This window comes from Aureobasidium melanogenum (assembly GCF_000721775.1).
Source record: "Aureobasidium melanogenum CBS 110374 unplaced genomic scaffold scaffold_12, whole genome shotgun sequence".
Classification (NCBI taxonomy): Eukaryota; Fungi; Ascomycota; class Dothideomycetes; order Dothideales; family Saccotheciaceae; genus Aureobasidium; species Aureobasidium melanogenum.
In genome coordinates, this window is record NW_024470064.1 from 867 (window position 1) to 25059 (window position 24193).

The 24193-nt window shown below is 49.3% G+C and overlaps 11 protein-coding genes across 11 annotated transcripts; 6 read left to right on the forward strand and 5 right to left on the reverse strand.

Annotated features, from left to right (window-relative positions):
• Positions 1–1181: 1181 nt before the first annotated feature.
• Positions 1182–1724, reverse strand: M437DRAFT_66504 (uncharacterized protein; the record flags this gene model as incomplete). Its single annotated transcript, XM_041024762.1, has 1 exon — positions 1182–1724. One exon carries the CDS (start codon positions 1722–1724, stop codon positions 1182–1184), a length of 543 nt encoding a protein of 180 aa, XP_040879072.1.
• Positions 1725–2162: 438 nt separating this feature from the next.
• M437DRAFT_66505 (uncharacterized protein) lies at positions 2163–3182 on the reverse strand (the record flags this gene model as incomplete). The annotated part of the gene is made up of 1 exon (XM_041024763.1): positions 2163–3182. One exon carries the CDS (start codon positions 3180–3182, stop codon positions 2163–2165), a length of 1020 nt encoding a protein of 339 aa, XP_040879073.1.
• A 1794-nt stretch (positions 3183–4976) lies between these two features.
• Positions 4977–6056, forward strand: M437DRAFT_84966 (uncharacterized protein; the record flags this gene model as incomplete). Its single annotated transcript, XM_041028194.1, has 1 exon — positions 4977–6056. The coding sequence occupies one exon, from the start codon at positions 4977–4979 to the stop codon at positions 6054–6056; it is 1080 nt and encodes a 359-aa protein (XP_040879074.1).
• Positions 6057–8004: 1948 nt separating this feature from the next.
• M437DRAFT_50051 (Cloroperoxidase) lies at positions 8005–9614 on the reverse strand (the record flags this gene model as incomplete). Its single annotated transcript, XM_041021939.1, has 7 exons — positions 8005–8316; positions 8386–8460; positions 8515–8668; positions 8719–8776; positions 8827–8993; positions 9051–9290; positions 9343–9614. The coding sequence occupies 7 exons, from the start codon at positions 9612–9614 to the stop codon at positions 8005–8007; spliced, it is 1278 nt and encodes a 425-aa protein (XP_040879075.1).
• A 226-nt stretch (positions 9615–9840) lies between these two features.
• On the forward strand, positions 9841–10714 carry M437DRAFT_66508 (uncharacterized protein; the record flags this gene model as incomplete). Its single annotated transcript, XM_041024764.1, has 3 exons — positions 9841–9952; positions 10011–10191; positions 10408–10714. 3 exons carry the CDS (start codon positions 9841–9843, stop codon positions 10712–10714), a joined length of 600 nt encoding a protein of 199 aa, XP_040879076.1.
• Positions 10715–10924: 210 nt separating this feature from the next.
• On the forward strand, positions 10925–11174 carry M437DRAFT_84968 (uncharacterized protein; the record flags this gene model as incomplete). Its single annotated transcript, XM_041028195.1, has 2 exons — positions 10925–11026; positions 11082–11174. 2 exons carry the CDS (start codon positions 10925–10927, stop codon positions 11172–11174), a joined length of 195 nt encoding a protein of 64 aa, XP_040879077.1.
• A 748-nt stretch (positions 11175–11922) lies between these two features.
• On the forward strand, positions 11923–12663 carry M437DRAFT_84969 (uncharacterized protein; the record flags this gene model as incomplete). The annotated part of the gene is made up of 2 exons (XM_041028196.1): positions 11923–12209; positions 12264–12663. The coding sequence occupies 2 exons, from the start codon at positions 11923–11925 to the stop codon at positions 12661–12663; spliced, it is 687 nt and encodes a 228-aa protein (XP_040879078.1).
• Positions 12664–16470: 3807 nt separating this feature from the next.
• M437DRAFT_50336 (uncharacterized protein) lies at positions 16471–16890 on the reverse strand (the record flags this gene model as incomplete). Its single annotated transcript, XM_041021989.1, has 1 exon — positions 16471–16890. The coding sequence occupies one exon, from the start codon at positions 16888–16890 to the stop codon at positions 16471–16473; it is 420 nt and encodes a 139-aa protein (XP_040879079.1).
• A 497-nt stretch (positions 16891–17387) lies between these two features.
• On the reverse strand, positions 17388–20266 carry M437DRAFT_50075 (FTHFS-domain-containing protein; the record flags this gene model as incomplete). Its single annotated transcript, XM_041021942.1, has 2 exons — positions 17388–17496; positions 17550–20266. The coding sequence occupies 2 exons, from the start codon at positions 20264–20266 to the stop codon at positions 17388–17390; spliced, it is 2826 nt and encodes a 941-aa protein (XP_040879080.1).
• Positions 20267–20972: 706 nt separating this feature from the next.
• M437DRAFT_50311 (putative eukaryotic translation initiation factor 3 subunit I) lies at positions 20973–22154 on the forward strand (the record flags this gene model as incomplete). Its single annotated transcript, XM_041021983.1, has 4 exons — positions 20973–20999; positions 21053–21075; positions 21138–21738; positions 21798–22154. 4 exons carry the CDS (start codon positions 20973–20975, stop codon positions 22152–22154), a joined length of 1008 nt encoding a protein of 335 aa, XP_040879081.1.
• A 650-nt stretch (positions 22155–22804) lies between these two features.
• M437DRAFT_50230 (phosphoglycerate mutase family protein) lies at positions 22805–23889 on the forward strand (the record flags this gene model as incomplete). The annotated part of the gene is made up of 3 exons (XM_041021970.1): positions 22805–22912; positions 22986–23204; positions 23308–23889. The coding sequence occupies 3 exons, from the start codon at positions 22805–22807 to the stop codon at positions 23887–23889; spliced, it is 909 nt and encodes a 302-aa protein (XP_040879082.1).
• Between the last annotated feature and the right edge of the window lie 304 nt (positions 23890–24193).

The window sequence follows — 24193 nt, forward strand, 5'->3', positions numbered from 1 at the left end:
TATAAAAAAATATATAAAGTTTTTATTATTAAAAAAAGAAAGCTTCCTTATACTTATAGAGTTTAAGTAGTTAAAAGCTATAGATAAATAAAAAGAATATATAGGATATTAGTAAACTTAGATACTAAAAGTATTTTTTTAATTTTTAACTTAGAGCTTATTATATATAAGTATGAAAATTATATTAGAATAATTACTAATTATTACTAATTATTACTAATTATTACTAATTTTTACCTAGTACTTACCTAAAGTTTACCTAATAAGTGATAGAAAGGTATAGAACTATAATAAAGATCTATACTCTTAAGCAAAGTAAAGGTTTATAAAGTAGTAATAAAGCTTATTGCAATAGAGGTAAGAGATATAGTATATATAAAGATATAAAGGAGAACCCAATATCCTATTTTTAGGTATAGAGTATATACCTTAGCACTAGCCAAATAAATATCGACTTTTTAATATACATGTCTTTCTTAATTCCGTCTTATTAGAAGAGCAAGTATGTTCTAAACATTCGGGCACAAGATTGTTTGTAATTAGTTCCATAGCATAAATGCTCTCGGCTTCGTCTTCGACAATATCTATGTGGCCACTAGAACCTGCCATCCTTCATCGAAGAACGAACAATGATAATCGACAATTCAGTCCACAACTACGTTTAATCTTCTTAGTTCTCCCATGACATCGCTGGTCCTCAGGATTTCCGATTTGTGAGAATTGATATAAACCATGACACAATAACGCTACGGACCCAAGAGAGATTGTTGAGCCGGGGACGAGAAGCGAGTGGGCTCCGGGAGACTGGCGAGATGTTCTGATTATCGCTCATGTTCAGCTCGGCGGTACAGGGAACGCCGTCCACTAGCTCGAAGAACAGAATATTGCCGTCTTGAAAAATCTCAGGTCCTTGTTCATAGGATTCGACCATGATATCAATGTTGAGGTATGCATTTTCAAGGTTCGCGATCGTTTTGGTAAAGATCCTCGTGGTCGTGAGCCATGAAAACACCGTTAGAACCCCAGCCGAAGCATAGCTCGGTGATGATGAGGAATTTCAAGGTTGTATTCCTGGCTTGCAGCTGTCTTCCCAGGCCGAGTACATTCTTGACTCGGAAAGATGAGGTGCTGCCGCTGTTGTTGGCTGACGTAAGGTTCTTATCGATACTAGTTTTGACCGTTCACAAGGGTGCAGTCAGGGGTCCGAGTTTATCCGCGGTCTGAGCTGTTGCGACGAAGCATGCGTCTGTGAATGTGGAAATGCCATCGTAGCTTAGACCGTTCGATGTCAAGGCTTGCAATATCCGGTCTGAGAGTTGAGAATCCCCAGTCATGTCGACAGAAATGTATTGTTCCACAACCGGAGGAGCATCAGACCGTTGTAGCCACTGAACTAGAGCTCCAACAACAGTAAGTCGAAGGCCAAGATGATAAACTGAAGCCAGCCATCTTTCCATGACGATGGGCGGACGACTTCCGACGAGGACAAGTCGAAAGTGACGCAGGGGATTCGGCACAGCCCAGGGATTACGAAGCCGATCTGACAGAACCCTGTTCATAGCTTCCATAGTCTCGTAGAGCGTGCCAGAAACCGGTGGCTTGACAACGACAGCACCAACGGCACAATCGAGAAGCTTGTTCAGGTTGCCATGCTGGTCGGTATTCATGTCATAGGCAGAGACTTGTTGTGCGGGGTCAAGAAACGACTCTGTGAAGTCATACATCTTACAGAATGTCAATCTCTACAACAAACAGTCTGATCGTACCACAAATCCGACTTGTAGGGATATGACTAGCTTGACCCCAACTTCTGTTTGAGTGGCTTTGTCAAGTCCCACCTTCGCTATTCAAGCGAGAAATCTGCTTGCTCTTTCGGAAGATATATTGTAAGTTAATCTTCCGTGTTTCAAGTTCTGACCGGATTGATATCCTTGTTCATGCAAGTAACGTGCTTCCTGGTCGTGATATATTATGATTTTGATCAACAGGAGAGTTGCAGCATCTAGAAGAGATCGTATCAGACTTTCTGTCTATGTTATATCGAGTGTGTGCTAGCGTAGAAGTACATGATAAGCCTCTTAGTCTATATTGTAAACAAGATCACTTATCGGCTGATTGACAAGAAAGAGTATGGCAAGCAACATAACTTTCAGATGTAGTAGCTAAGCTACAAGATACATAACAGTCATGGTTACTATCGTCAAAAGACTAGCAGCCCGGCCGATACTGCCTCCACGCCCGGCCGCACTCTCCATGCCCGAACCATTTGTCTCGATAGCATTAGCAAAGTCGTTCGAGTCGATAGCCTTTAGACAATGGAAAGAAGACTGTCGTAGACGATCAGAAGACGACGCCGAGTTCTCCGTATCGAAGAACAAGCTCATTACTGGACTGTATGCAAACCATGAAAAGCTTTTATTGGTGCTATAGTTGAATGAGTAGAGAGGAGTGAGCTCATTTGTTTTCGGAAGTGTCGGCCAGCAATTTGACGATGCGTTCGTAGAAGGTAAGATAGGTTCCGGGGCATCAGATCCAGTGAGAACTACTGGATAGACTGTGTAAGGGTAGATGTCATTCTGTTGCAATCGTGAGCACGAGGCTGGTGACTTTCTCGATATTGAGTCGGCAATGTTTGTGCAAATCGTTGTACTGTTCTGCTCATCTGTCGCTGCGGCCGCAATCTCGAGCGCGGCAGATTGGAGATCCTCCAGGCATTGGTCACCAGTATCCATACCAAGCCCCCAGCTGCAAGAATCGGATGTGACTTGAGTAGGATCGCCCGAGCCGTACGGAAGAACAAAGCCATGACTGTCGGGTCTGTCGAAGATGAGGGCACACCCTGTGTAGCTAGCATTGGCCAAATCGGTCCCGGGAGGCGTACCAAGGTAGAACGATCGTGTGACACCAGGTGTGTTTACATGGCCACCATACAGATAAGGCTCAGGCTGCACACCAAGAGTCCATGTGAAGTTACCAGCAGAGGCGTCAATCGGATTCGGTACAGTCTCAATGCCAACCCAAGTATGGTCTTGTTCCTGAACCTGACATGATGGTTCTTCGTGATCAGGTGAGAGATTTGGACAATGAATTGCCGCGCAGCCAAGAAGGGTCTCGCCAGTAACAGTCGTTGAAAAGATCGATGCTAGAAGCACGATCGTTGAATAGATTATCGCAGAATGCATACTGAAGGACGATTGGAAGGGTTGCTAATCGGTACAAGGTAGTTGATGGCTGCGCGGCTGATAATGACTTTTATATTCTGATACCTTACCGCCTCGTGTCCGACCACAGAGGAATCTTGTCAGCACAATTGGATGATGCCAAGCTATGTAGTCATCGCCCAGGATCGATCGTCTGAACATGCAAGCGGAGCCGCGGAGTAGCAAAGCCTCCCTACCTGTTCACAGAATAGGTTGTGCGAATGATGGGCTCAGCGTGCTACGTTAGCGTGACGATGTGTAACAAGGCCGATAGCGCTGTGATCGCTACATACATGCTCTGTACAAGACACATGCTAAGTCGTCATTGCCTTTCTTCCAAGACTTATAGAGAGATCGAGCGGCAAAATTTATGATCATGACACGATTATCGCTTGGCTGCTTGGCTGCTTGGCGTACATGTCTTGTGAGGTGCTTCACTCTCGAGACAGATAAAGCCAAGCTACACGGGAATAAGCCTAAGGATTCCGCGGAAACAAGACTCACTTTCAAAGTCTAATTTAACCTCACGCCAAATACAACGTTAGCATGCTCCAATAATGAATCGTGTGGATGATCTCCTAATCCTACGATGGCGGTGCTCAACTTCCACTATGCAATAAGCTATTGCATTAAACACCACGAATTGTTTCCCCTGAGGTCGCTTCGAATGACATCGACGAGTCGCGCATGTTTTGTCTCGAGTGTCGTCCATATAAGCGTTAATTATACCTCTCCTTACGTTTGGGGGTGATTCGCGGCTCTAGCTAACGCGCTTCTCTCTCATCCTCAACTGACCGGACACGTTGACATCCAAGCCCGTAGAGTATGAATCGCAATTTGCTTCCACGTGCATGATAATCCTTGTGGCTGCATGCTCGAGCATGTCCGACTTAGATCGCGCCTACGAACACGGCAGGTCTGTCTTAACAATTAGTGCAGAGTTTGAGACGATCTGTACGTATATTCAGCGGCCATGGAAGCTGCGTATCACGATCTCCAAACATCTTGCAGTTCCGAGGACAAGACTCATCTTTCCTTCACTATGTATTGAACCGGGTTTTTCTGAGCGCTTTTTTTTCCTTTTGAGACACTGATTCTGTTCTGGTTGAATAAAATGAATGAGCCAGCTTAGCAGTCCCATGCGCTGTAAGAAATTTGTAACCCTATAGATACTCAATTTTACCTCCAAACATCTGTGCATCGTCGCGCACTACCTCTGGCTGGAACTGCCCCATTCAAGATGCGTACAGAATACGAAGATACTTGCTGCCACTTGCAATACTACTATAAGCCGATGACCTACCCTAAGCGGGGTGGTCCGCTTGCGGCTGGTAACCATCTGAGTATGCAGGAAATAATGATACGACTGACGATATGTAGCAACCGATCACCTTGGCGTAGAAACTCAAGACCTTGGCAGGTTCGAAAGTCAATTCAGCTCTCCTCAGATGGTTGTGGTTCGCTGTCTGTACAACTACAGTTCGAAGATCAGACTTCAGCCCGAGCTTGGCGAAGGATTTCATTGTATCCACGAAGGGTCTGACTGGGTCAATTGCATTTTCGATCTGGATTATGGACCGAGGATGCTCTCACCCCAGCCAATCTCCTTTGTGTTGATGCCTTCTGTCGCCGAATGCTGCAGCTTCGGTGCACTGCACTGTTGGGCATGTACGTATATAAAGCCCTCCTGCTTCCTTCCCAACAACCATATTCTCGCCTCACTCTCTACATTTTCCTTGTATCAGACTTCAAAATTGCTCCTTCACTCTTTCCAAGATGGCTACTGCTCTAGGCGTCATCTCCAGCGCAATCTCGATCTTCAACTTCGCCGAAGGCTTGTTCCCTGAGCCAAAGACTTATCACTCCAAGCTAAAGATCTATGTTGGTTTTAACACTCAACCAACGACAGATCAAGATTCTCCAGACAACGGTTACAAATACAATGGCAACGGCGGCAACTCCGGGTCCTTGGCCAACGCTGCTGGCCGCTGCCCTGATATTCGACTCTGGGATGATGCCGAGAATTTCCTTGGCATCACAAACGATGACTCCTACATTCAAGGAGGTAATTATGCCCAGAAGGAGGTTAACCACGGCAGTAGCAATGCCGGCTCTGCCTATGGAGTCTTCACGGCCAACGATGATGCTATCTGCATGGCTTATATCCTTAACAAGTGGCCTGACGGTCAGTCATACGGCTGGACTGGAGGCTTCGGCCGCGTGTGTGGCCACAGCTGGTATCCTTCGAGCGTATCTCTCGGCGGGCACTATACAAATTGCATCTGGCTTTCGAATAACGGAGCTGCCACTGATGTCACTGCCATCCAAGTTCACTTCCCCGACTTCGAAGACAACGATCTGAACAGACAATATCATGGTGTCGGAGCCAATGCCGGTAGTTATTGTCAAATTCCCAGTCTCGCATTCGACAAGGACAACGATCCCGGTTACATCCTCTACAAGCGCGGTGACAATAAGACAACCACTTCATTGATCACTTCTGTTGCGGACACTGTCTCCGACACGATCTCAGGTGCGGTGAAGCAGCTTCGCACCGGTAATCTTCTCAACGATACCCGCCTCGTCCAAAGTAACATCCCCGAGCACAGCGCAATCGACCTTTGTGAAAGCGAGACTAGTGTCGGTCCCGATTTCGTCTCCACCGTGGAAGGCATGATGTGCGACATGGGCACTAAGCAACACATGCCTCTCTGTGCCGTTGGTGTGCTTGGCAGGTGTTTCGATCTTAAGACCACGAGTGTCTTGGTGGACGGACTTCTGAGCGCTGTAGAGAGTATCTGGAACTATAGCAACATCGAAGTTTGGGATGAAAGACGTGCCGAGGACGACATGTAATCTTGTTACCTCTTGGTGTATACCATTTATACGTTGTCCCTGGAGGAAATAAATAAATCATTAGTGACTTAGCCGTGCGACAGGAGCTCGCTTTTGTATAACGAAAGAAGAGATTGCATTCCAAGTTTTGAAGTGGTCTAGGGTTCAAATACCCCTTGTATACAAATCTATAGTTGACATATCCGTCATTTGTAGAAAGTAGGCACTTGCCTCTGGCCATGGAAAGTGGTAAGCATGAAACCGGTACAAAACCCATGTCACTTTGTTGACTCGTTCTTTCGCCAGCTAAGCAACCGTTCGCATCTAGCTTCTACTTCACACTTGACACTTAGACGAATTGATAATGAGAGAAGGATATAAACTCACTACGGTACGGGTTCTAAGTAGCAGTTATGCTCTCCACAGGAAATTTTCAAGGTCTTGATATTGCGTATAAGAACCTTGTCTTCATGGGATATCAATGACATGGCGAGATAGTTTGACGAGAATGCAGAGAATGCACTGGTTAAAAGGATCCACCGCACAACTCAGGCTTTTAGTGAATCTGCCTACGCTCTCACGCTTTGGAAGATAGCAACAGCACTGCTTATTGCTTAGAAGTTCCATCAGCGATATGAGAGGTCGATACAGCATGACCATGTCATGCAAACGGCTTGTTCGTTCGTCCGTTGAACACTCTCATGAGACGGGTGACCAATACAAACATCAGAGGCTTAAGCCAAACATGCCCTAACTACTCGCAGCATCTTGACAAGCCGACTCGCCTTTCGCGATTCGCCATGAGTACTGGAACACGCCTGAGCCTACATCAGCGAAGTATCACCAGATTCCACATTATTCAGTCAAGACCTGCCGAACAGGCGTGTCCCCTCCGTTGTCAAACTTCCGGTGAAGACTGGTTCGGGCATTGGGAAAGAGTGAGAAGGAATGATTGTCAATGTTGTGTTTTCGTGTTCGAGAGATGAGTGATCAATAGAAATATTACAGGCCACATGGCCAATTCAGGTGTAATTATGGCGTCAGACCTTCGAAAACGCAGTCATCGGATCAGCGATCTTGTTTAACTGAGTGCGTCGGAGATGAATTGAGGCGATACGTGAATGTGAAGGTACACCCTCAAAACGCCTGTTGATCTCTGGCTCCGTGGATCCATCTTATCTCTTGCACAGTGGGTGTGCACATCCGTTTGATAGCTGCGACTGTGTCGCGAACGCAATTTGTCGGAGCTGTAGTGATGCAGTCGAGAGTTTTGCTGATCATCGAGCAGCAAAGCCCACCACCCTCTCCAAACCCACTGCTCAGCCTTTACTCTCCCTTGCACAGATCGACTCTTGTTTCGTCAAGCTTAGCGGCAGGCGATTGTGATGTCGATACTGGTTCTCAAACTACTTGAAATTATCTGAATGAATCAACGAGACAGAGGCTGATCCATACTGCACCTCGACCCAAATCTTGCAATGGCAGTCTGTTCGTCAAGCTATTGGATCAAATTGACGTGACATACGACCTCTACAGGCGGCCCATCACTCAGCACTTTGTGCCGATCGTCGATGGCACCTCGCAAGAAGACCATAGACTGAAGCAGCAGAGTAAGCCTATGAATCACATACCTTGAATCTCGGTCCCCAGATCCACGAGCGGCACGCGTAAGTTTTCTGAAATGGACTCACAGACACAGCAAGTGCAGAGCTCGCAGCATTAGCATCAAATATCGCATTGTGAAAACTGCGTCTTTCCTTTGCTACATAGGCCAGAGCTCGAATCGCTTGGACCGCTACTTTTAACAAGCGCGCAAGCCACACTGAATTCTATGAAGAATTACAAATATCGCAGACTGGATTGGTCTTCGCTCCTGGCTCCTGACTATATCTCTTAGCTACCAACAGCGTAACAGAAGTCAAGACTATACGACTTGATTGACCTATTGACTGTGGCTCTGACCTTGGCTCTACTTGGTGATACCAGCCTGAGTACTCTTCTGATAACCCGGAAACTGCATCAGCTGCTCATCATCGATGTGCTGTAGCTGTGGGCAGCCCAAGACACTGAGCACGCTACCCAGGGCCTTGTTCACCACGTTGAACACGCTCAGTGCGACATCTGGCTTGGCTTGTGTGGCAAATTGGAAAGCGAAGCAAGCGGCATTATTGCCCTGGAGCAAGCCTGCAGCGTTGAAAACGCCTCCTGTGAGATTGGTGACATCAACACCGGTGAAAGTGTTTGTCTTGCCGAGGTTACCGCCGATGTTGAGGAACTTAGGCTGTGTCAGGGGCAAATGTTAGCTGTGGTCTTGAATGATCGAAAGAACTCCGCTTTGCGATCTACATACGTGAAGAAGTGCAGCATTCAGGAGATCCACCTGGAAGTAGGGAATCGAGTAAGGATATGCGATCGCGCGTTTATACTGGGACAATCATTAGCTATCAATTGAGCCTCGGGTTTGTATCGTTGGACCTACCCAATTGTTGGGGATTTGCTCTTGGCCTTGGTGTGCCACATACGAGCCCTGTGAGCCAGTGATGCCAAACCAAGATTTGATTGTATCATAGCTCAGGTAGCCATATGGGGCTTCGGCCGAGTGGTTGGCCATGAAGCGGTAGATGAATGTGTACCTAATGAGAAGCTTCAGCATACATCAAAACGCAAAGACGGCCTTATTTACGCTGCAGGTTGCACTAGCACACCGGTGAATGGACCATTGAAGAAATAAGGGTTGTTGGCTGTACTAGTCAGCATGTTGCGCGTCTTTTGCATGTTCTCTTATACTCACCAATTTGAGTGTCGAATCTCACGGAGCGGAACGCAGTGAGACTTTCGAGAGTCACTTGACCGCCGGGTGACATGCTGATAAGTTGTTCAAATTGCTTAGCAACGGTTTTATAGTCATTGCCTGCTTCGTACAGATCAGGACGAGTGGGCGAAGCATCGCTTTCGTACCTGGAAGCATGATTAGTGGTTTTCTATGAGCTTGGACAATGACTTTGGGCAGCTCACTTGTTGTGCGAGCCAGAAATGCCATTGCCTAGACCGGAGAGAGGAAGGCCAACACCTGGGCCTGGTGTACCACCGATCGACCACGATAAGCCATCGCCATCGATAGCCGCGCCGTAGACAGACAGGAAGGCGGCAAGGTCGGGTCCCATACCCACGACCTCGCTGGTGGCTTCGATAAATTGTTCAATGGTAGCATAGCCATTGTGCGGCAAAAAGTTGTGGTTTGCAAAGGCATTCAATCTAGAGACGAGGTCAGGAGACAAAGATCAAGAAGTACGAACGAGAGCCTTACCCGGGGCAGGGACCGCGCAGATCGTTCGGTCCTGGTGCAACATATTCGTGTCCACTTCCTGCACTGACGTTGCCGTATTGCTCCGCAGCATTGAAAATGGGAACCGGCTCAAATAGAGTCTGAGCAGCAGCGGCGCCAGCTTGTCTCTCTTGGAGGATCTCGTTCGCACGAGCCTGAAGCCCAGGATGGTACTTGACAGCTTCCAGAACACTGGCAGGGAAGGCTGCAGCAAGAGGTGCAAGACAGAGCAAAGCTTGAAGAATTCTAGGCATGGCGAGCTAATCTAAGATTGTTTCGGGATGATCTTGAGGAGTAGAGAGTGGAATTCATCAGGCACTCAGCACCTACCCTTATATGTCTCCGCTGCCTGTCTCGTTGATCTCGTCGACTTTCGGCATGCGTTGGCATACGTGACAGTTCTTTGAAAGATCTGCGTTCGCCATCGCACAAAAGGAGAACGCTTTGCAGGTCGTTGCAATGTGGAACGAAAACCTTGGTATGTCACGAGTGATCAGCAAAACATCGTACCTCGGCGACTTCTGCAGTCGCAAGACGGACAAGATATTCTGGGGCAGCGGTGAAGATCAGCATGAAGATCTCACCCGCTTGGGTAAGGCGGTTCCGCAGGCGTGGTTATGCTTCAATAAACCTTGCTAACTTGTACCCAGGCGATTCTCGAATCCCCGCAACCCCGCAAACCCAACCCCAGGTTCCCCGCGCGACGGACCACTTCCAATTTAAAGGGGTCCCAGTTTTGGCAGGTGCTTTGAGCGAGGCATCGGAGAGTTCAACGGTCGGAGACGCGAGTGCCCTGGAACAAGCAAGTCTCCAAAGTCTGTCGGTGTCTTGGTATGCAATACAAATCAATTAGTCTTGTGTACATTGATGTGTCGAAAAAATACGCAGTAGATCAGCACTGGCACCCCTGGGATCAAGCGACGCTGTTGAAGCTCAAGGGATCGACGACATGCGGGTTTTGCGGTCACACAATCTGGTGTCTTAGCGCCAACGAGGGCCCTCCGAGTCACTTCATTGGCTGGCATAACGAGCGCCCCGTGCCTCCAGCACACCCACACCATCTGGTACTTACTGCAAGGTCGTTCTTGAATCGGAAAGTCAGACATCTGTCCGTGACTTCATTGCCATGTACAATCGCCTCAAGAAAAAAACGCCTGGTTTTCCTGAGAGCTGTACCAAGAAAGGTCTTGTATGCCGAATCGCGCACAATGTCGAAGAAGTCTGCGGTATCGTTGGCCGCAACGGTTTCTACAAGAACTCAGCGTTCGGCCCCAAGTCTGGACTGAAGATCTCGATACCGAGGAGGACAAGCGCGAGATGGTGGAGGAGAAGATCATTGCTCTTGTCCAGATAGGAGCTTGGCACGACGGCATTGATCGAACCGACAAAACCTACCTGTCTGGCAGCGGCGCGGTTCCAATTGGACATAGCTTGATAACGGCGATTTTGAAGTCGTCCATTGTGTTGCTTGCACTCACTTGCATCCGACACAGGTCAGACCCGCCAATATTAGTATCATGTCAAGCAATTGATGTCGTAAAACACGAATTCGAAACGACAGGCCATGTCGACGCGCTATACTAACGCTGTAGTCAACGGTACACTTGAGGCCGCCTTCACGTACAAGAAATTTGATGGTATCAAGAGGATCTCTGTACCTCCGCACGTAAGCTCTGATCGTCTCCTACCTGTGAAAGATCCGTTGGGCTAACAAAACCAAGTTTGCGGGCCTGGAACAGGACGATGTCATCTCCAGAGAGTGGCTTCAGAAGATGGAAGATTGGCAGCACAAGCTCGACTCAAGCATCAATTGAATGCGGGCGATGTTCTTCCTGTTGGCGTAAAGACTCTTCTCCCGTCATTGCGGTACAAAGAGGCTGACTTGTTCTCACTGGAGCTTTGCTGCACAGCATGGCCGTTGGGCCTGCGAGGGCGACCGCAAGGTGATGGTCAGCTTCTGAGATTGCAGCACTAACAGCGTTATCGTATGAGTAGTTCCAACCCTGTTTTCCTTACGCCCCTCGTTGTATCAAAACCGTGTCTTTCTTTCTCGGGGTGCGAGCCTAGCTCTTTATTTAGTCATCTTCATCCAATGATTGACTGCTCTACTGGTGTATTCGTTGTCGAGACATGTGGCAAAGTGTGCGCCTACCAATCACACCTTCACCTGAAGATCTGGCACCTGCGCTCGGGTCATTCGTCCTCTTTCGCGCGGACAGGCATTCCTGGCCTTGGACATCAGCTGTAGCGAGCAAATCAGCAAATGATCACTTGAAGATCCGTGATGAAGAGGAATCGCGAAAATCTGTCATGCAACAATCGTCGTCGCCGAAAATTTAAATGCAATAGTGTAACTCCTACGTGTAGCAGATACCGTGCAACAGGCAATGCCAAATCTTGTACTCACGGCCGCCTAGAAACAGAATTCCTGCAGTGGTCCAATGGCCGTGACGAGGAAAGTCAATCCTAACTCTTCTGTTTGATGCGCTTCGAGCCGAAGCTCTTGCCGCGTCCCTGTTGACTAATCATCGCCAGCTTGCGGCCGAAGCCACTGCGGCTGACATGGCTGCCTCGAGAATGACCACGAACAAGAAGGAGATCATGATCTACCAAGGCAAACTGTTTGAGACTCATTACTTTGGACTGACCCGTCCCATCAACTGGAACGCTCGTTTATGTCCTGCCCTTCCCCTGGCATCTGGCCCAAAACTGATCGCATCAGTTTCCCGCATTGCAAACGCTCATGGTCGAGTCTATAAGAGAGGATGCGACGCTTGCACAAGTCCAGAGGTCATTGAAATCATTACAGCTGCGGTCGAAGTAGGCGAGATCGACATCAATTCCCTCGGGTGAGATCGACGTTCAACGCTTAGTCAGTCGTCTGTCTGATCGGACGACAACAGATCGCTTGGTGAAAGTCTACTGGGAACTTTTGATAACATTGATCGCATACTACACAAACCTGACTTTTGGGCTGCCTATCATGCTCTCTGGGACAATTCCTTGACTGCCTCGGCCGTCATCTTGTTACGCCGCTTCTCGTCGTGGCCACAGTCGAGTGTGTCTGCTCTCAAGAGCACATGTCATACATCGGCGACAGCTACACACTACGTGAATGAATTGATAGAAGTATGCGAGTTTTGGCTCGACCGTCAAAGTCAGAAGGACATACCGCCAGTCCACTGGCTACCGAATTATGCTCCAGGAAACATGAGCCCAACGCACGACACGCTCTCGGTAGAACAGTTCTTGACCTTCGGCTTCGACAATTCCTGCTGCTGTTACATACACTCTTCGCCGTAAAACGGCAGCCAAGGTCTCAGTTTTCGGCTTCTAGACTAGCCTGTCTCAACGCAGCAAGCACCGTCGTCGAATCAGCTATAGCATGCTTCAGCCTCTCGACCCACGTGTAGACGGATACTTGTCCGGCCTAACCTTGGTCTGGACATTCGAGAACATATAGTCACAAGATTACACAGGCCCGGATCGAACAAGACCGGAGTACTTCTGTCCGGGGACCGAGCTCTCTTGATCGTTCAGAGAGCTGTCATCTTCAAGAACATTCTCAGCGAATCGTCTGGTCTTACGATCGACCTCCCGGTTTGAAATAGTTCGCTGGTCAGCCATGGACTTGATGATCTCGATACACGAATGACACTGGTCATTGGTCGTGATGAGATTCATCTGTTTTACGCGAGACTTCATTGCATTCCATCAATAAGCCAGGAAGCATCCTGGACTTTCCTCGACATTCCAAAGTTATCGAGTCGAATGAATCTGTAAGCCTGCAGATCGTTGAAAACAGCCTTCATGTGCACTCCGGCCCTGTGGTTGAAGGCGTAAAAGCAGGTGATATAGTTGTCGAAGGAAAGATCTAGCCCGAAAGCTTCAAATGCCACATCCCTAGGCCTGGAAACTACTTTGGTGCATATTTCGCCAGGGAGTGATCAAGATTGATGACGATGAGGCGAGCGAGATAACTCACCAGGAGGAACAACGCCATCTCTATGATCAATTCTCGGGACCGAGGTCTCAATCTGTGCAGCCGCTGCTTCGACAGCACAAAAAAACATTCGCGAGTTCACAGTCAGTACCATCCTGGAGGACCGGCTTGGATGTCACACTGGACAACTTTTTGCATCGACCCGATCATATGATAGGCTTGTCTTGGATGGCAACCTCCCGCCTGGTCACCAATGACTATCTTGTGCATACCTTGCTTTCGCAATTCTTGCATCACTGTCAGGACTTCCACGAGCTCTGTGTTGAGAAACACACTTATCCTTGTATCATTCGACCATCGAGTCGACATCGACTTTTCCTCGCATCGGCGTTTCGTCTTATGCTATCCACGTTATCCATGCGATGTACTAGCGCAGGTCGTGCCCATGCATCACAACCGCGACTTCTATCTGGAATATGTCTATCACAGTCTCAACTACACACACTCATTTGAACCGAAACACGACTGGTCATCCAACTATGCCTCTTCTATCGGGATTTTTGCCTACTACAAAGACTTTGTTCAAAAATCTTCGGTTGCAGAGTACATCAAGGGCAATCACGAAGTCGTCGGCGCAGCTCGAAATGAGCAGAAAGCCTCGTGGACGGTGACTGTACATGACCGCAAGCAGAACACCACTTTGATGCCGGCATTTTGAATAACTGAAGATGGCTCGCGATTCCTGGTATCAAGGATCACAAGGTTCAACTTGTCCACAATGCTGCTTGGGAGATGGATCTATTGAATTTGCGGGCAAGCACTTCGGTCTCATTGGCAACGGGTATTTTGACGTGCTTCTATCAGATCAGTGATTATGGTTGTTGACAGGTACAGCTTCGGGCATTCAAACTTTGCCTCAGATCATATATCAGTGAGTACTCGCTACATTCCCGTCCTGGACTAAAGTATCAAGGTTCTTCTGCCAGCGAATGAACAATCTCACACGTATGCAACAACTGCACTTTGGCCCGGATCCACTTACCACTACGTGAAAGCTTTGACACAACCACGCTACGACGGTTTTGATGTCAAGTACCGTGTGAGGTGATTCGCCTATTCTGGTGAGCTTTTTTAATCCTTGTTACGGTGTCAACACACTAATGGTTCTCAGGCCTTGGACTTAGTCAAGTCGATCTCAATTCCATTGTCCACACCGCTTGATACATCAAGAACTTTGACTCGAAAGGATCACTGGCTCACAGTCTCCAGGGTATATACAATGTCCAAGATGCTAGGTCTCGCATGTCAAGTGCGGATAGGGAAGAGTTGAGAATCGCCATTCGAAGGCAGACCATCTAGTGACATAATTCATTGAGAGGTTCATGGACTCATGGTATCCGGATTGTTCGAGAGTTGCATATCCATTGTTTCCACACTTTTGATTGAAAACTTTTCGTGATGGTCATGTCAGATGCACAGCATGATCCAATGTGAGTAACGGAGCAGACAGGGACTCGATGGTCTAGCAAACAACAATATGTCTATGTCTTGTCAAAATTTCCATATCGCTCTATCGCCGAACCCGACGGGGCTGTTGCATCCTGGATCAATATTGATCACCAAACAACCATCGTTGAACCCTCTCGCTCAGAAGAGATTTGGTCACCTTTTAATGCCGTTCGCAAATCTGTACCTCGAGCGCAGAAGGCTTAGTCGGAAAACTGCATACGCACTCTCAATCTAGACTATCTTTACGAAGTGCCTTTGTCAGAAGTACTGTCCAAGATCCACAAGAAGAACGATTCCCTTATACCTTGAATTGGTAATTCGGCCATGTTACGCAAGATGATACTGTCGTGCGGTTCATCAGGGCAGTTTCACGAGTTCCACGTTGTTGGCTTGACTCTGTACGACAAGGTTCAGTTTCTATTTGAATATCGAAGAGCGAATGATGCTAAAGCTGACATGTGCTTTTAGACTCTTGGCCGTAAACTTACGAAACGCCAAACGCGTGGCTTTAGTTGTTGGGGGCACAACGAACACTGAAAGAAATTTAGCATATACTGTAGTGCAGCTCTTCCTGAGCTATACATTCGTCGAACAATGCCTTACATATATACGCAACAGCGGCTAACAGAGAGCCATAGTCTCACACGCCGAGCCTTCCTTTGATAGCCACAGTTACGCTTGTAGATGTGTGATAGATAAGCTGTTGGGCAACCTTCTGATCAAATGTATGAACCCAGATTTGATTCTGAAAATTTCGAAATTCCGAAGAGTCAACATGGCTTTGTGAGGGAGCTTGTCACAAGCTCACCTTTGATTGAACGTACGATCGCTCCTTGTCCACTCTCAGATGGTGATTTTCCCAGGCCTAGATCAAAGTGCTGGTTGGACGACATCTCACAACTCCATGGCAATTTATGCCTACAGAATGATCAACGTAAGAGCGCAGAAGATGATAACATTGTTGTTCCATAGTAACATAAGCTTTCAACATGCACTCTACTTGATCTGTTGAATAAGAGGCCAGGTGTTGACTTGAGATCATTAGCTGAACGGCTATGTGTTTTTGCCCCAAGCAGAATTTCATTGGTTGTCGGCCTCTTATGTGTCGTAATCATCCTCGTACAGAGTATGTGTCGGCTGTTTCTAAGAGCTGGATATGTCGATTCTGGGTTGGTCGTTTGTCCCAGATCAAGATATGGCCAACTGAGCTTCTCGGACGCGGATTATGGCCTAAGACGACCTGACTGCCCGGAGCTGTCTCCAGAACTGTCTGCAAGCTCGCGCACATGCGACAATGCTTCAAATACGACGAAACCAACGACTCTGCCAGTACATGTTTTCTAGTCGGATCCGGCATCGTAAATAGACTGTGAGCGCGAAAAGGACGCTTTTGGAGAAGTAGACCCTGGCTCTCACCATGTTCGTGCCAGTGGTGCAGAGAACTCGAAGAATGACAGTACATCGATAGGAGTACCTGCCAAGCGAGCTCAAGTACAGCGCTCTCTCATATCTTCGGAGAACGGTCACGGCTGCAAAGTCACCGGTAGGGCGAAACTGAGTTAGCATCCTTGACGATCCGAGCATAGGTGAGGCCATAGATTGCTCACCCACAGGTGATCTTAGCACGTAGCTGCTCTCTAAGAGCTCCACTGAACGAATTATGATCCTGACACGATGATTGACTTTGCAATCGAAGCAATCAACCCAAACACTTTTCGTGAAAGCCCTATGATTCCAGAATCGCCGAAAATCATGCCGAAAAATATCATGCGAGACACAAGCATGCTGATGCAAATCAGAAAAGTTGCATTCTTCCACGTGCGTAAGTCTCGATGGAGTTTCGCAAGGGCGATTATATGTGAAACACCTTCAACAACCATATAAGCGACAAGTCCCGAGGCGCAAAATCTGTATTGGAAGCCTGTGTCCTGGTTCAGAGTAGTCCTGCTAGCCAACAAGAGATGAAGCGTTGCCATGATGAAAAGAGTCCTGCAGTTGAGATCCTGTCTTGCCGTGACAAAGTCGTCTAAGAATATAGGACTTGGCTCTACGGCGTATTGTGGTAAGCCTATAGACATATGTTGATTCGATTTAGCCATAATGGAAATAGTGCATATGCCTAGACAGCAGCTGCGTTCTAGCGGAAGAAGAAGTGACGATGCAGATGGTGAGAGGGATTCGGTGTTTGAACGCTGTGCAAGTTTCGTTGAATGCCAAGCATGATTGGAAGCCATGGCGTATCAACAGCTTGGCTCATATTCGAAATTTCGTGACTATTCACAGACTCGAGGAGTCGGAAGAGTGGGAAGGGTGAAAATGCCGGACTCAATCGATCCATTCGTATACCCTCTTCATATCTAAAATCTCTATCCCCCACGTCCCACCATCGTCAAAGTTAAGTTGACGTGTATATCCGTTTCATTCGTTGTTGTTTCATGCAAACATTTGATCCCCAATTGTTAAAATAGTATCCCCCGGAACACCGACGCTGTTGAAGTCATTTTTATGTTGAAAAGATTCCACCACCACCCAGTAGTTGTACAATATGTGGTCGTCTCATGTTGAGAGAGACGACTTAGAAGAGACCATCGATCTCACCAGTCTCGGCGTCAACGTCGACGTTGAGATAGCCAGGAGCAGTGGGAAGGCCAGGGATGGTTTGAATGTCGGCAGCGAGTGCATACCTGGGAGAGGGTTAGCAATGAATTGAAAACGTCACAGATGGATGAAAACTTACAGGTAACCAGCACCGGCAGCCATGCGAACGTCTCTGATAGGAACAACAAAGCCTGAAGGAGCACCCTTGAGATCGGGGTCGTGCGAGAGCGAGTACTGTGTTTTGGCAATACAGATGGGCAGGTTACCGAAGCCCTGGCGAGTGTAGGCATCGACCTTCTTCTGTGCAGTCTCGCTGAACTCAACACCAGAAGCACCGTACATGTTCTTGGCGATCTTCTCAATACGCTCCTGGACAGAGTCCTCAAGACCGTACAGCAGCTTGAAGTCGTTGGACTCGGCCTTCTCGCAGGCAGAGATGACACCCTGAGCAAGGTCAACAGCACCCTTGCCACCCTCAGCCCAGTGGTTGGCGGGAATGGCATCCTCGGCACCAGCAGCAAGAGCCTCCTCACGGATGACCTGGATCTCCTTTTCGGTGTCGGTCTCGAACTTGTTGATGGCAACAACGACCTTGACGCCGTATTGACGAGCATTCTCAATGTGCTTCTTGAGGTTGACGCAACCAGCGCGGAGGATATCGACGTTCTCGGTGCGGTAAACTTCATGGAGCTGGGCACCAGGAGTGATGGCAGGACCGCCACCGTGAGTCTTGAGAGCACGAACAGTAGCGACAATGACAACGACATCAGGCTTGAGCTCGGAGGAGCGGCACTTGATGTTCATGAAGCGCTCACCGCCCATGGTGAAGTCGAAGCCAGCCTCGGTAACGACGAAACCAGTTCTCGAGTTGTAGTCCTCGTCAGGCTCAGTACCAGCCAGCTTGAGAGCAAGCTTGTCGGCAAGGACGGAAGAAGCACCAATGGAGATGTTGGCGAAGGGACCGGCGTGGACAAAGACGGGAGTTCCCTCGAGGGTTTGCATGAGGTTGGGCTTGATGGCATCTCTCATGAGGGCGGTCAAGGCACCACCGACACCAATGTCATCGCAAGTGACGGGTTCGCCAGCGCGAGAGCTGGCAACAACCATACGGCCAAGTCTCTCGCGCATGTCGGAAAGAGAGTTGCTGAGAGCAAGAACAGCCATACACTCACTGGCAACCGAAATATCGAAGCCAGTCTGGCGGGACTGGCCCTTCTCGGTAGGGGCCTGGCCGACGGTAATGCCACGAAGATGTCTGTCGTTGACATCGAGAACGCGGCGCCAGGTGATGGTGTCAGGATCAATGTCAAGACGGGCAAAGCGGCGGATCTCCTCCTCGGTCAGATCGTCAGGGTTGGTCTTGTCGATTCCGAGCTTCTTGAGACGGCGGAACATGATGGGCTTGAACTCGCGCTTGCCCTTGGTAGTGGGCACCAGACGCTTGTAGAGAGGACCGTCCTTCTGGGTGTTCTCATGGAAGATGCGAGTCTCGATGGCAGCAGCGAGAAGGTTGTTGGCAGCAGTAATGGCGTGAATGTCGCCAGTCAAGTGCAGGTTGAACTCGTCCATGGGAATGACCTGACTGTAGCCACCACCAGCAGCACCACCCTTGATGCCGAAAGTAGGACCTTGACTGGGCTGACGGACGTTGGCAAAGGCGATGCGGCCGAGCTGGCCAGCAAGAGCCTGGACGAGACCGATGGTGGTGGTGGACTTGCCCTCACCGAGAGGAGTAGGAGTGATACCAGCGACCAAGACGTAGCGGCCGTTCTTGCGGTGTTCGAGACGCTTGAGGACATCGAGGCCGACCTTTGCCTTGTATGCGCCGTGAGGCTCGAGTTCGTGTGCGGAAAGGCCAATCTCGGCGGCCAACTTTGTGATGAGCTTGGGGTGCTGCTTGCGGGAGACTTCCCAGTCGGCAGGGACGGGTTGTTCGAGCTTGAGGTGGAGGGGAGTAATCTTGCGCGACTTCTGACGGTCAAAGTAGCTGTCGGCAGAGTCGACAACGTTGCGGAGGAGCATGGCCACGGTCATGGGGCCAACACCGCCAGGCACGGGGGTGATTTGAGAAGCGACCTCGGCAGCAGACTCGAAGTCGACATCACCAACCAGACGCTGACCAGACTTCTTGGTCTCATCGGGAATGTAGTTGGTACCGACATCAATGACAACGGCACCCTCCTTGAGCCACTCGCCCTTGACGAAGCCAGGAACGCCAATGGCAGCGACAACAATGTCAGCCTGCTTGACGTAGCCGGGCAGGTCCTTGGTCCTGCTGTGGCACACGGTGACGGTGGCATCGGCGTTCTTGAGCAGGTAGCTGACGGGGCTGCCGACAATGTCACTGCGGCCAATGACAACAGCGTTCTTGCCCTTGATGTCGACGCCACTCTCGCTGAGCAAGACCATGACACCCTTGGGTGTGCAGGGAGTGAACAGGGGCTTGCCGCCGCGCTTGGCCAGCTCGCCGATGTTTGCTACACCGAATCCATCGACATCTTTCTCGTCGGCAACGGCCGAGGTAACGGCATGTTCGGAAATGTGCTTGGGGACGGGCAGCTGGACGAGGATACCGTGGATTGACGGGTCGTTGTTGAAGCGCTCAATGTGGTAGAGGAGCTCCGACTCGCTAATGTCCTCGGGGTACTTCTCCAGGTCGCACTCGATGTTGGCCTCGGTGGCGGCCTTGAGCTTCATGCGGACATAGGTGGATGAGTCTGAGCGGTCGCCGACCTGGACAATCTTGAGCGAGGGCTTGTAGCGAGGGTTGGCAGCCTGCTTTTCTGTGATTTCCTGGTTGATGCGTTCGCGGATGGACTTTGCGATGGCAGTGCCATCAATCTTTTGGGCCGTCATGAGGCGCAGTGTGGTGCTGTAGGCAGCGCGTTGGATGTTGGGAGAGAGGAAGGAAGAAGGACGAGTCACTGAAGTCGCGGGTCTGAGCAAACGAAGATTTTGGCCCCGCAGAGCGATACGCCGACCGCTGATCAATTGGCCGTGCATTTGCTCTCTGTTTCTTTGCACCTTCTTCTTTGAGAAGAGTATGTACACAGGAAACAACAATAGCGACTACGTGAATATCCAGCAGGGAGTGACGGAGAGTCTGGCGTGGGGCAGGCGCGGCAGTTTGGTTTCAATTACATACAACGAGGCAGAATTTGGTGGACTGTGTGTCAGAGAGTCTGGGGAGAGCTCGACACGCCTGTCCTCAACCAACCCGATCAATTCACTTGCTGCCACGTCCTCCCACCAGTATGTGCAATTTCTGCTGCTGTGAGTGTCTATTGGAGCAGCATAGATGGTGAGAAAGCAAGTTGCAGGGTGGTGAGTCAGAGTGCTGGACGAGTAGAGGGCTTTCTGGATTGCGGAGAGGGACGGAGAGCTGGATCGGGAAGGCGCGACTGCTGGAGAGCTGCTTAGTCACGTCCTGATGGAAAATTACAGACTTGAGGCAGTCGCAGACGCACGGGCCAAGCGACTCACTGCGGACGACGCACATTTTCATAGACACGCCCGCCCAGCAGCGACGACAGCGACCAGAAACCCACACGACACCGCCAACATGAGACCTATTCTGCTATCCGGTCACGTACGTTTCTCTGTCTAATCCTTGTGCTCCTCACAAACTGACCAGCATCGCAGGAGAGAGCTCTGACCCAAGTCAAGTGCGTCTTGCTGCCAACGAAAAAAGAGACCGACACCACATAGCGACTAACCCCCGGCGCAGGTTCAGCAAGGAGGGCGACTTCATCTTCTCCGTCTCCAAGGATCACAACGCATGCGCATGGTGGTCTCACAACGGTGAGCGCTTCGGTGTCTACAAGGGCCACCAGGGTGCTCTCTGGACAATCGACGTCGACCCGCGCACCGTCCTGCTCGCAACCGGCGGCGCCGACAACACCATCAGACTGTGGGAGGTCAAGACCGGAAAGCTGCTGAAGACTTGGGAGTTCGGAACCGCAATCAAGCGCGTCGAGTTCAACGAGGACGGCACCCAACTGCTCGGTGTCACCGAGAAGCGTCAAGGCCAGCTCAGCACAATCCTCGTCTACGACATCAACCAGGACCCCGAGGGCGAGCAGCCCAACGAGCACTCGCTGCGCATTGTTGTCGACGACATTCCCAAGGTCACAGTCGCTGGTTTCTCGGCCTGCACAAGATACATCATCTCTGGCCACGAGGACGGTTCGGTCACCCAGTGGGACGCAAAGACTGGAGAGGAGTACGAGCGCGCCTACCCCCACGAGGATGGCATGATGATTACCGACTTGCAATGGTCTGCCGACCGTACCTACTTTATCACTGCTTCCAAGGACAAGTCCGCAAAGGTATCACTTATCCTCTACTCTTCCGCCTCAACCAACCCGCTGACTTGTTTCTCTCACAGCTCATGGACGCCAAGACGCTCGAGGTCATGAAGACATACGTCGCCGACACACCCCTCAACTCTGCCGCCATCACACCCGTCAAGGACTACGTTATCGTCGGAGGTGGTCAAGCCGCCATGGATGTCACCACCACCAGCGCCCGTCAAGGAAAGTTCGAAGCCCGTTTCTACCACAAGATCTTTGAAGAGGAGATTGGCCGTGTCAGAGGTCACTTCGGTCCTCTCAACTACGTCGCTGTTTCTCCCCTCGGCACCGTCTACGCTTCTGGTGGTGAAGATGGTTACGTTCGTGTCCACCACTTCGACCAGCCCTACTTTGACTTCAAGTTCGAGGTGGAGCGCGAGTTGAGATTGTAATTGCAACGAGAGTGAAAGAAAAAAGGGGGCTTTGTGAACCACGGCATGGCATGGCGTTCAGGGCGTCGTTTTTTTGACAAGGACTGACGATGAACTTTTGGGGCCTGAATGATATCACAACTAAAAGTGTTATTCGAAAGAGCAAGAAGATAAAGAAGAAGAATGAACTGTCTACACCAATCCATGTCTCCTGTAACTTCTGTGTGAACATGTCTTGATTCGTCATGGCTGAAGCTTGAGATGACGCTGCACGAAGCGACATCGTCCATTCTGCTACGGAACTCGACCTACAAACATCCACTCCGTGCTTCGATCGAGCTCATACATGAAGTCGCACATCAATGTCAACCTGGGATTCGCTCATTTCCAGCTGAGGCTCCATCCTGTATTCGTGTGAGTGTTTCTCTTCCACCCATCCATCCACGTTGCGGCGTCGTCGGAGCGGAATAACCATCCCCAAGCAAGTGGCTTATCCGCGACCTTGAATTCTTCCGTAGCGACAACAATCTCCGGCGACGACATATCCACCTTTGCATTGCTGTTTCCTTCTTCTTCTTGATCTGTCCATCTCAATTTGTCGCTGATTGAAATACAATAGCCTCCTGCTCTTCGTTGCGGCCATTTTGACGTACTTGCACACATCAACAACCATGGCAACAATCACTCTTCCTCCGCCAAACGCAAAATACCAATTCAGCGTCTTGCCAAATATTTTCAAGCAAGGTCTTCCCGATACTGATGCCGATACTTTTGAATATGTATGCTCTGTCCTGTGCCACACAACCACAACTCTGTGACTTCGAGTATTGAAGTAACAAACCAATCAATCAGGCAAAGGAGAACTTTGGACTCATTCAACAATCTTACCCTTCGGATGATACCCTTGATAACGCTACCGAGAAGACACAATGGCAGAGATTCGAGCATTACATCAGCGAACTGAATAAGAATGCCGAACCAGGTGTCGAGTATAAAGTCCTGTATCTTGGTAGACATGGACAAGGATACCATAACGTCGCCGAATCGAGATATGGCACCAAACTCTGGGATGTATGTTTTTTTTTACTTTTTTCCAATTTCTCTTCTTTGAGATATCCGCATTGCCTGCTCTCTGAATGGCATCTCTGCAATGGTCTCTGACACTATTCAACAGGACTACTGGGCCAAACAAGAAGGCGATGAACACGCCAACTGGGCAGACGCACACTTGACTCCTATCGGCGAGCAACAAGCCCGCGATGTAAACACCTTCTGGAAGTCCGTTCTAACGCAAGCAAAAGTGCCTGCCCCAGAAGTCTACTACACATCTCCCTTTTACCGCTGTCTCCAGACCTCCTGGATCTCTTTCCACAACCTCGATTTACCTACTGACAGACCGTTTGTTCCTATTGTCAAGGAATTGCTCAGAGAAACCAATGGCGTGCATACCTGTGATCGTAGAGGTCCTTCTTCGACCATCCGCGCCGACTTTCCAACTTACATCCTGGAACCAGGTCTTCCAGAGACGGATGTCTCATGGACACCAGACCATCGCGAGACCCCTGTTGAACACATTCTCAGAGAACACATTTGCCTAGAACAAATTTTCGCAGAAGATAACAGGGTGTGGTTGAGTCTGACGGCGCATTCGGGAACGATTGCTGCTATTCTCGGAGCAGTGCAACATAGACCTTTTGTTTTACCCACCGGAGGTTTGATTCCTGTTGCTGTCAAGGCGGAGAAGTTGCTACGTTGATGGGTCTTCCGGAGAGAAAGATGGAACAGGAATAGAGGGCGCCGAGGAAGTGGAGAAAATGTATGGACAAATGCGATACATTAGATAGAGATACAATTATATGCAATATCAAACCCGACAAAGTGCTTTCTTTTTGCTGTTGGTCATGGGAAACTGAAGGATGTAGTCCCATTTGTTGCATCTCATGGCACTTTCTTAGCATGAGCATAAGAAATCATAAATGTCAGTACCACGACCGCAACGATGGTCACAAACACAAGAAAACTGTATATCCCATGCTTCAAATACAGGAAATCATGACAGC